This window comes from Sciurus vulgaris (assembly GCF_902686455.1).
Source record: "Sciurus vulgaris genome assembly, chromosome: 2".
Classification (NCBI taxonomy): Eukaryota; Metazoa; Chordata; class Mammalia; order Rodentia; family Sciuridae; genus Sciurus; species Sciurus vulgaris.
In genome coordinates this window covers 84,158,404-84,170,416 of record NC_136462.1, presented here as the reverse complement: position 1 = coordinate 84,170,416, position 12,013 = coordinate 84,158,404, and the positions used below count along the sequence as shown (strand labels likewise).

At 36.6% G+C, this 12,013-nt stretch overlaps 1 protein-coding gene across 3 annotated transcripts in view; it reads right to left on the bottom strand.

Moving 5' to 3' along the window:
* The window catches only part of FMN1 (formin 1), a 390,151-nt gene that overhangs the window by 73,783 nt on the left and 304,355 nt on the right, over nucleotides 1-12,013 (bottom strand). For all 3 annotated transcript variants that reach the window (XM_079126348.1, XM_079126350.1, XM_079126349.1), the window contains one exon: nucleotides 10,509-10,601. In XM_079126348.1, the coding sequence (XP_078982474.1) occupies nucleotides 10,509-10,601 (93 nt within the window). The remainder of the gene's footprint in view (nucleotides 1-10,508; nucleotides 10,602-12,013) is intronic.

Sequence of the window (12,013 nt, the reverse complement as noted above, 5' to 3'; positions counted from 1 at the left end):
ATGAATTATGAAAGGACCTGAACTGATATTTCAGGGTTCCTAGAGTGAGAAAAACATTGTTTATCTCTGAAGCAGTTCTGATCTACTTGAACACACTTTTTTTTTTTTTTTTTTTTGGTGTGGGGATTGAACCCAGGGGTACTTTACCACTGGGTTACAACCTCAGTCCTTTCTATTTTTTGAGACAGTGCCTCACTTAGATGCTTAGGGCCACACTAAGTTGCTGAGGCTGGCCTCAAACTTGTGATCCTCCTGCCTCAGCTTCCTGAGCCACTAGGATTACAGGCATGCACTACCACACCTAGCTTAAACACACATTTTTAATTTTCAGAGGAAAAATGCTATAACTAAATGGAAACTGACATTTTAAAAACTGGTAGGGAAAGAAGGATACATTTATTCTTAATTCAAAAGATTATAAAAGGATTAAAGCATTAAATAATCACCTTTTCTAGCCTTAGGTTAGCCTTTTAAGTCTCAGTTTCTCAAAAATTGGACAAGAAAATTCTCGATGATCTCCCAATTTGCTTGAATGTAGTGTTTGAGTATTACAGTAATCAACGGTTATCAAGAATAATTAAAGGTGCTAATTCTAATGGTGTGTGCTGTCTGTCATTTCATACTTCCAGCCATCAAGACAGGTTCTCAGACTGTGATCATGTTTCCCGGTTGAATTCAGTGGCCACTAGGTGGTGATATTGTGGATTTTGGTAGCCATGACACAATCCAGAAGGCATGCCATCTCTAATGGAATTATGCACATCCCTTCTATCATTAAGATCAAACCGTAGCAATTATAATTCTCTTTAAAACAAAAACATTTTAATGGCAAAAGATATAACCCTGTAGAAAAGTTCCTTGCAAATTGGGAGTATTTTATACTTAAGCAAAACTTATTTTTTTACTCTATTTCATGAGGATCTAACAATCATTTTTAAAAATGGAAACTTTGGGTCTTAGATAAAACCAGCCTATACCCAGTACTTTCGGCTTCCTTTAGGGGAGATGAACAAGATAAAATGACTTTCCTTCCAGTACTTAAGACTGTCTCCTGTAATTGGAACCACTGCTCTATGTACTGTTATGTAAATAAACCTTCTGTAAGCGACATTCTGAGTCCTCCCCTCCAACCAACTACAAAAATTTTGACAAAAGGACTGAGAATGTAACAGCAACAGCTACTGATATACTTGGCACTAGGCTCTGTACTGAATGCTTTATATATATATCTATCTGGGCTCTGCTAGAGCTGCCAATTCTTTGAAAGCAAAATGAGTTCAGCAGAAGAAATAGAACTGTATTTTTGAAAGAACACAGCAACCCTTCCAGATTTGTACATTACATGCAAAACTGAGTATTATACATATTCTGTTGTGTATATAGTGAAGTTGTGTGACAGCAACTGCAAGCAATCGCTGATTAAAAACTTGCCATAGTTGTTAAGAATCCAAAGAGGAAGACGCCTGGGCCAACAATTACTTGAAACAATTTATCATGAAAACAACTATTATGCAAGATGCAGAACTCAATACCAATTCCATAAAATACTCAAATACTTGTCACTGCACTTTTTTGTTTATAAATTGTCATTGAAAGTTTGTTATTGTTGGGGAAGGTAAATAGGGGTCCTGCTAGAACTCCAGGAAAGGAGTGCCCAAGGTCCACCTACCATCTTTGGGTTAAGGCATGTCTGCTGTTCTGATGTTCTTCTCCGTTAGATGGTGAGAGGGAAATACTTATTTATATTTACCCATCAGGACCATGACACCCAGAGAAAATAAGTGGTTTTCAAGTTATCACAATGGCACAGAACAACACTGTAGTTGAGATCAGACTGACCTTGAGGAAGTTAATGAAACCCTCAGAATTGGTTTCCTTATCCAGAAGGTTAGGAACAACAATCTCAAAGCACTGCTGCTAAGATTAAATCAAGTGCTATACTTAACCTGTTGGATCAAGCAGCAGCTGCCTCTACTCCCCACCTGCACTGCAAACTCAAGAGGGAAACTGTCAACAAATTGGTATTTCCTACAAGTGGTTATGGGACAGTGATAATGCTCTAAACATAACACTTGTATTTATTGGTGTTTTATAGTTTGTATGGTGGGTTCATGAGCATACTAACTCAATTCAATCTTCATAATGACACTGTGATATTTCCATTTTACAGAAAAGGGGAAAAAATTACAAGAAATTCATAAACCTGCCTAAAGTTACTTAGAGAAGCAAAGTGATGAAGCACAGTGCTCTCTCTGCTTCATTCACAACACTTAAAACACACACACACACACACACACATGCACAATTTATTGTGCTTATACTTGACAATGCTGTGTTGTGCACTTAAGAACTTGTTTAGGAGGTCGATAACATGATGTGTTCTTACCACAATAATGAAAAGAAGTTATGTATGTATAGAAAGAAGTATTGTTTAAGAAAGAATATAATAAAATTAAGACATTTCCATTTAAAGAGAATTTTAACCAAAAATTGTACATATAGTCAAGTTAGGAAGAGTAAATTTGCAGTGATGGCTTAGTATCATGAACACATTTTCAGAACTTACTAAATCCAGCGTCTAGGGGACACACTTTAGTGTACTTCTTGTTTTTCAAAGCAAATCAATATAACATGGAAAAGGAGAACTCACAAGTAGACAGAGGGAGGATACATAGAGAAAAAGAGTACAGCTCACTTATTCCCTACTTCTATTTCAACAAAAAGGGGTTATAGCGAGGGTAGCTCTAGAATCTTGTCAAAAGATTGCAAGTCTTGCCATGAAGAAAGGAAAATGAAGAGATCATCCGATACCACCATCATGAGGTGGACCCTAGTAATACTTTAACACTTACATGGATAAGGGCCTTACTTAAAGTTGCAAAAATCAACTTAAGGTACATTTCCTGGAACAATCCCCGCTCTGCTAAAGCAATCAAGCACTCTGGTCTCATCAACTTGGAGGGGTGTGTGTATGTGTGTTTGTGTATGTGTCTAAATATTTGCTGTTCTAGCGAAGATTCTGGAGCATGACATGAAGAACAAGTTGCACACATGAAGAAAAGAGGTGAAAACACCCTACATTTTAGAGTCCTCTTCATGGTCATTCTGGTTTCAGACTTCACAAGAGAGTGACAGAACCAACAGCAAAATGAGTAAAGTCAATCCAAGTCAAGAAGAAAGAACTGAGGTGTATGTGTGTGTGTGTGTTGTACTGTCCTAAGTCTCCGATACATCTTTGAAATTTTGTTTTTCATATTTTCTTATTGGCCAGGAGGACTCCATTACCTAGCTACTGCAGAGGAGTGCTGGGGTGGAGGGTCACAAGGAGAGAAAGGTACAAGTTCACAGATGTGATTCCCCACTTAAGAGAGCTTAAGAGAGAAGGAAAACAGGTGATCTCCCAACTTCCTTCTAAGTCATCCAGTCCAGCACACAAAGGAGATAAAGAGGCTATGAATGATGATGTTCAGTTTCTAATTCCATGGGGTTTAACATGAAGGGCTAGGGTCAGGAAGCTCGGATCCCAGTTGGTACAATAATGGAGAAGTATTGAATGGGGAGCAGAATCTTGGGGGAAAAAATCTGAAGGACAGTTCATTTTCTGGCTATGTTCGTTCTATACGTGGTTAGATCTGGGGATGCAGAATCCATAGATATGGAAGGTCAATTGTACCATAATTTGGTTATTCTATTATGGATGGAACCTATATTTTTGCAATTAAAAATAATGCCTCACTAAGATGTGGTACATATATCTCTTTACATGTATCAACATATCTCAGGGTCTATTTCTAGAAGTAGAATTGTCAGGTCAGAAAGCTTACACATTTTTAACTTTAACACATGATGTTAAACTCAATTCCAGACAGACTATAACAATTTACACCTTCAAAAGCAATATAGAAGAGTGACATTTATCATACTGCAAAGCCAACACACTTTGTTATTAAACTTTTGGAATCTTGTTAATATTGTGGATGGAAAATGAAATGTCAGTGTAATTTTATTTTACATTTCTCCTATTTTAAGAGGCACCTTTTCATATGTTTTTAAGAGCAGTTTCTGTCATTGTTCATATTTTAGCTTTTTCTTTATTGTTCAATGTCTAGGAACTCTTATACATTAGAAGGATGGGCCTTAGGTCTTTTTCTTCCTATAATACAAACTACAAATTTGGAACTATAGCAGATTTTTATCGTGTTAAGGAAGTATACATTACTTATTGTTTTATTAAACCTTGTAAATGAAGAATGGGTGTTGAATTTTATCAAATGATTTTTTAGCATCTAATGCTAAAAATTTCTTCTTAGATCTATTAATAGCAATAAATTACATTAATAGAACTTCTAGTTTTGTATCATCTTTACATTCTGGAAATAAATTGTTTGGTCATAAAGTAAGTTATTAGTTATATTTAGAATTTTAAAACTATAGTGAGAGTGGTCTTTTTTTCTTTTTTGAAGCGTAGTGTAATATTTTCATATATATTGGTATTAAACACACATAAAATATTAAACGCTTTCTTCTTTTTGTAAAAATTTTTATTAGTGAGAAAAGAAAAAGAACTGAATTCTTGAAAAGATAGGCAAGTGGATGCCCGGCCAAAAAAAAAAAAAAAAAAAGTGAATTAAAGATAATAAGTTTGGGGAACGTAGTGGGAGGTGGGTGGGGAGGGGGAGAAGAGAAGGGAAAAGAAAGAAATTTGCTTTAGAGGGAAAATATGAGCTCTCTGCAGAGATTTCTGAAAAAGAAGAAAAAGATTCAAACTTGTCTTTATTAAGAATCTACTTAATAGGCCTCTGAAGAGATAGCTTCCTCCACCTTTCAAAGATAAACACTCTGTTATTTTAGTGGCCTAGAACTCACAATAGATTACCCTAATTTTGGTCATCTGATGACATCTGAGACCATGTCTGCTGGTGTTTTCTGGACTAGCAGAGACACAAAAGAATCCATTCTGGCCTATGTAGAGGTGCATGCATTCTCAACCAGAGTTCTTTTCTTTCACAAGCTATAAAGAATAAGCATTGTTTTCTCTCACAGAGGAGATTACCTAAGAACATGCTTTTGTTCTATAGTTGAGTTTCAGTTATGGCTCCTATCAATCTAATCTGATCTAAGTACTTTTAAAGATTGATTATATGTGTGTATGTGCCACACATAAAGATGCTTTCACATATTGGCAGCCTTATCAGAGGCTTGTGTTATAAGCCACATATGTGTCTTACCAGATTCTAGCATGTTTTACCAATTCTGAAAGGATTTAAATAGAAAATCCACGGAGGAAAAAACACAGAGCCTGCAGGTACTTGACACAATTCAGACTGTTGGTTAATAATTCAACAAATAATTATTACCATCTAGTATGAGCCAGGCTGAACCTATATTATGTTGGGACAAGAAAGTAAATAGAGCCAGACTGACCCAGTCCCTAGCTGTCATAGAGTATTTGGCCATTTGTATACTATAATTATTTTTGCACTCAATGTGGGAAAACAAAGTTACTGTTTTCTGTTTGGTTTTATATCAGTAAATTTATCTAGTTTTTACTATTGGTAGAAAAAAGTTCCTTGACATTGAGAATATCTATAACCTCAGCTGGTCAAAGTCCTTAAAGGACAGAGAGTTTGAGATAGTAGTCCCAGAATGGTTCGTTCAGATTCATTTTGAATTTGGCACCTTTCATGGACAGCAGGTAAAATTAATGGAAGATTAGGTAAGACCAAGCACAGGAGAGCACCGGCTGTAGAGACTGCTTAGGTTCCAGCCTCCTGCCAAAGCTATAAATACAAATGACCAATTTAACAGCATGAAAAGACCACCTACAAGATCTATACCTGGGATCTGACCAGTTGCTCTGCACCTTCCTTCAATTACAGGATCCCTGCCACGTTTATGGGACTTTTAATTTGAGCATCACATTTTTGAAGGCCATATCATTATGGCCATGTTTGATCTAAGGGTGGGAAAGCATGAGCTTAAAAAAAATGCCTGCACAGTATGCTCTGAACTGAGCTATAAATTGGTTATCGACAAGAGCCTACTGTGGGAAAGGAAAAAAAAAAAAACATGGATGGAAAAAGGTTTAGATACCATGGAGATTGCAACCCTAAAAAGAGGTGCCATTAAAATTACTAATTCTGCTTAGAAAATAAAATTAATTAAGAATAAGTACCATGGTTTTGCCATCACTATTTAAGGGCATTTTGAGAAGGGAAGAATGATAACAGACAGTAAGGACAAACACATCATTCCCACTTGAGTGTGGCAACAGGATATGATTTACAAAAGAAAAATTAAAATCATCATTGTGATTGTTAGAGAACTGAATTTCAGCTTATGCAAAAATAATCCTAATCATGAATCAACTGAGTCACAATACATGTGACTTCTCAGGCAGGAAGAATGCAATTGCTTAAGACTTTATGAGTGAGCAGACCCTAAAAAGAAAACTAACTTTCTTGCCAAATAATCTGTATAAGCTCTACTATAGAAGTATAGAAGTGTCTTTTCTCAAGGATGGTTCTTATTTGATACTCTGTGCTCAAATACTCTGAAACTTTAGGAACCTTCTCATTCTACACCCTTTCTTTGGGCCTTCTCATTCATTCTTTTGCCTGAAACAGCCACCTCTAAATTCTCATCCTAAATTCTCTACTATGAACCCACATGTCAACCTATGTATCTCACACTGTGTCAAAATCAACACCTCCAAAGTTTCCCTCACTGTCCTCCACCCCAAATCCAGTCTTGCTTGTCAATACCCAGTTACTCTAAGCTAAAAACAGGAGTTATGGTCGTCTACCATTTCACTTTATATGTGACAGTACTCAACACAGCCTGTTACTATTTACCAACTCCTCCTTCCTTATTTTTACCTCCATCACTTTTGCCAGTGACTTTACTAGTCTTATTCTTCTAATACTTTTTATACTGTTGTTAATTATAATGATTTTTAATATAAGGCTTTTGTTAAAAACAAAAAGCAAAGTGACATGCTCCTCAAACCCCCGACACCAAAACAAAACGAACTCAACATAAATATGTCACTCCCATAGGTACTATTTTTCAATATTATCTATTGCCTTCTAATACAAAGTTGAGATTCTTTATCAAGTCATATTGTGACTCTCTGCTCCTTTTTGGTCTTGAATGTCCCCTGTCTGCCCTGTGACCTGGTCACAACTCGTTCCCCAAACATATCGGGTCTTGCATCCTTCTAAGATCTGCAGTGTTTTTCCCTGCCTGGAACGCCCTTTGTAACTGTTTGATGAGAATTCCTGATCCTAAACATCCTCATCTATAAACAGGGTGATACCGAAGCTTACTGCAGGGGACAGAGGATGAAGTGAGAAGGGGATCTGCTTCCCTATAGGATCAAGCACATAGCCACACTTGGTGCATACTATCATTGTGATCACTATCACCACCTTCTTCAAGTGTGAGCAAGAGTATCTCTCCTTTGCTGAAGGTCTTTCCTGACATACCCTGAATGCGTGGGGCATTTTTTCTCTCTGATCCTACATGCCTAATAATAGTATCACATCAACTCCACAATGCATGGGATTTTCACATTTCAGTATTTCTGATGTTGGGGTACATCTCATAATCTACACATCCTGGTTTAATTGGCAGCAATCTTCCTTCCTTGATAGGACATTCAATAAAGGTATTGCTTATAATAAACGGGGCCTTAGATGAAATACTACACATAAACTATATCACCATAAAACTGTACTTACTGCATTAGAAGAATAAGACTAGTAAAGTCACTGGCGAAAGTGATGGGGGTAAAAATAAGGAAGGAGGAGACGGTAAATAATGTATTATCATAAAACTTTGATTATTGATGGATAATAATGCATATTTGTGATAGGTGGAGAATCCTACAATTTCTATGAATCACTGGAAAACCTACATTAAAAAGGAACTTCTAATTGGTACTCCAAATACTAGCCAAGAGAAATTCTATTAGTATGTACTGCAACTTGGCAAAACCCCAGCCCCTAAACTGTATCATAATGCTATCAATTATGTGTTTATTAACTGCAGAGGTATGGTCTTAAGTAGCAGCATGTCCTTACCAAAGTAGTTCTAATTGGTCACCAAACAATGGCTGGACCCAGCTTGAAAGTGGGCCTGGGGCTAGTCTGTGAAATTCTGTACTTCAGTAATGAGATTGAGAAGGCAGAGCAAGAATGTGAAGAGGAGTGTGCAGGAATGAGAAAAGGAAGGCCCAGGGACCATGTCTATTGGAAAGTGCAGGCCTTTCCAATAGAAATATTATAGAAACCACAGTTTTCCATCTTCTAGAAGCTACATTTAAAAATTAAAACAGATAAATTAACATCAGCAATTTATTTGATTTAACCTAATATATCTAAATCATTATCGCTCTACCATGTAATCAATGTAAAAAGAAAAAAAAAAAAAACAAATGAAATATTTTTGCATGATTTTTATAAATCTGGTCCTTGGATTAGGCACATTTCAGTTGCACAATAGCCACATGTAACTAGTGTCTGCCCTATCAGACATTCTAATTTCAGGCTACTGTTTCTACAAATTCAGTCAATAAGGTCATAGTAACAGGCTACTTCCACAGTGAACTGATTGTGTTCAATAACAGATTTTCTCCTAGTAAGATAGTAATTGGGACATGACCAAGGAGGATAATTGACTTTAGTATTCCAAGGACCTTGCATATGGGAGGTTCTGCATGTCTATCTTTGAATATATATTAAAATTTTGAGTATATATTTAAAAACTAAGGTTCTCAATGGTGGTTCTCAATTTGGGATCCACATTGGAATCACCTGGTGAATAAAAACATTCTGAAGGTTGGTCTTACCTATGGAGATGCTGGTGGGAGGTCTGGTTTGTTCTAGGTATCTAATTTTTTTTTCCCCCTAAATCTACCCCTGGTGACTTTAGTGCACAACAGCATTAAGAACATGGCTCTCGGGTTTTCTCAGAACAGTCCTTGCTTCTCTGCTCAGAAGTTTCTTGAAAAACCTAGTAGAATTAAGGTTCTACATCTATTCATATTTATACATTTTCAACAAAAGAATAAAGTTCATAATATAAGTGTTTTTAGATGCGAACTGGTTTGAAGAGGAGGGACCCTAAGATCATTAAAGCATACAGGCAGATAAAATCCAAATATATACATTGCAGAATTTTCTAGATATGCAATAATAGCAGTTAAAAATAAAAATGGAATCCAAGTACACATAAGCCTCATTTCAAGTTAATTCTACATATATTAAAAGCAGACATTATGAGTTAATGGTCAGCAAAGGGAAACATTTCATACTTTTCTTAAGGTCATTCAGGTTAAATTTACCTGGTAAAATTATAAAGCAATGCATTTACTTTAATAAGTCACATATAAAAACATTTACTTAAAGTCACATAGTATATAATGTTGGTATCATGGTTTGCTCTCCATATAGTACTGAGCCTGATTACAATTCCCCTATCACATATAACATTCTGCAGTGGCCAACTCTGACTTCCCCTTCAACACAAATAACCCCTTATTACAGAGGAGTGAGCAATGATCTATGCACAAAGGGAGCATCTGGGATGGAGTTCTTCTGACTCATGGGCTGAGAATTTCCCTGCCAATTCCCAAAGTGGTTTGGCCATACTTTGTGAATTCACTCTGCCTAACAGTCTTTTGTTGATGGTGTGGTATCCTGTGGCCTTATGCAATAATAGAAACAGCATGTTGAGATATCCCCAAAGTTTCCTGTGTGCATTTCCTCTGGCTTTCGAGTAAAGAAAAAAACTTCCTCCAAACATTCCACACTTATTTTTCTTTTACATCTTAAGTTGAATTTGACAAATTAAAATAGGAAATACCTAAATTCATGTTCACTGCTTGGTCAACGAAAGCTCCCTATGCCTAACAAAACTGTGAAGGAAGGAAGAGAACCTGCTAAGATTTCTTAGTAAAGGTCGTGCTTCCTGCTTATTGCTTCCATCTACTAAAACCTAAAGGGTCAATGAGTGCCAAGTGATTGGATGTGTGACATTCACTGGGCCCCAATCTCTCTGTTTGAAAAGGAAAGAAAATATGACACAAGTTTCCAAGTTGCTGTATGCTTAAACCAGGAAGATAATTACCATCCACTTGTCGTGGCTAGCCACAAACCTGAGATGCATGATTATGTAAACCTTGCACATAAGTTGCTTGTCCGTTAACATGTACTGAGGATCCCATTGATCTCCAGGGAGAAACAAAAATGTGTGCGCTCAAAAAATTTACAAAAATAACGATAACATTAAAGGGTTTATAACATTAAACAGACTTGAAAGATGACACAAAAGTTACAGGAACACTCCATCTACACTGAGGATGTAACCACCCTGGGAAGATGGACGAAAGGAATAACTGGTGCTGCTGGTGGGATGCAAGTGGCGGCGATGGGCCTTAGCAAAAGATTCGTGATGTGAAGGATTTTGCAGGTTATTGTGTACGTGTGGCTGACAAAATCTCTTACCTTTCTGGAAGAACTCCTCCAGCTTGTCCTTGAAAGGCTGGAGATACTCCTTTGGGGACTCCTTGCACACCACCATCATCTGCTTCTCACTTGCTGTAAAGAGAAGTTTAGAATTAGGCTTCCTCAAGAGTTCACATTTGCTGAGCTCCTGCTATAGGTCAGACTTTGTGCTCTGTGCCCAGGCATCAAGTGTTCAGACTCCTTGTCAATCACTTTTTATTCAAGACTTCAGGGGAAAAAAATAATGAGTTCATTCTACACCTCTCTTTAAGAACAGGCAAATGTATCACATTCAATTTTCTTTCTCGATACCTAGAAAAATCTCGGTTTTGGGACAGGTAAAGTATGCTGCCTTTTGGTTCCCCCTAAATAAAGAAGCAAAAACTATTTAAGTACTTGAGCCAGGATATAAGGACCCTGACCTTCTTCAGATTCATACTCCAAAGTAGAGGTTAAAATAGATTTTGCAGACGTTTCCAAGCATTCGAGTTGCCTGTAACCACCAAATTAGTGATTCCTCAGGGTAACATACACATCCCAGCAAGAGAACTAAGCCAACGTGAGGAAGGACACTGTCTTTCCTTAATACTTCCCGTTCCCCTACCTTCCTGTTAATATTCTAATACATGTGAAATAATTTTATGTGATTTACTTCAGAGAGACTACCTAGAATTTATAACAAGTTGTTTTGATAATAAAGTTCCCTCAAGCTAGATAGTTCTGATTAGAGTAGGTGGAAACCATAATTCAGAGTTCACCATCACAAGTCAGGTGATCCAGGTAAGAGGCATCTCATCAAGGTTTTTATATGTTCAGGTCAGTTATAGAAATGTACTGAGGAAAGAAAGTCTTCATTTCTCAAAGGCAAGCTAAGTCATGGCCAGTTTTATCTATTTATCATGGTGAGGGGTGGGATGATATAGAAATCATTACCCTATGTACCTGTATGATTACATGAATGGTATGAATTGACATCATACACAACCACAGAAATGAAAAGATGTACCCCATTTGTGTACAATGAATCAAAATGCAGTCTGTAAAACTAAAAAAATAATTTTAAAAAATAAAAGCAAAATCTAGTTGAGAAAGAAAGGAAAAAAAAAAAAAAAAAGGAAATTACTGATAGGTCCTTGCTTAGAAACCATATTAAAGCCTTGTGTTTGTTCCATAAGGAAATCATGTCACGTGGTTTATAAAATGGACAAACATGTACTCCAGGTCCTGGAGGAATTTATAAACACAAAGGTAAGTCATTTTGGAAGAAAGGTATGGGGAAGGAAACTTCTATTTATATTGGTGAAAGTTTTAACCAATAATTTGATATTTTCAGAACTAGTGTCCCAGAACCTTTTCTACAGACAAAGTAACAAACATGTCAGTATGGAAGCACAGAAAATGCAAAAGAGGCCACTCAAGTATCTTCTGAAAGTAGTTACATGACACTTCTCATTTGCAACATTGATAACTAGATTGTTGAAATCCTAGACAACTTTGGGAGACTT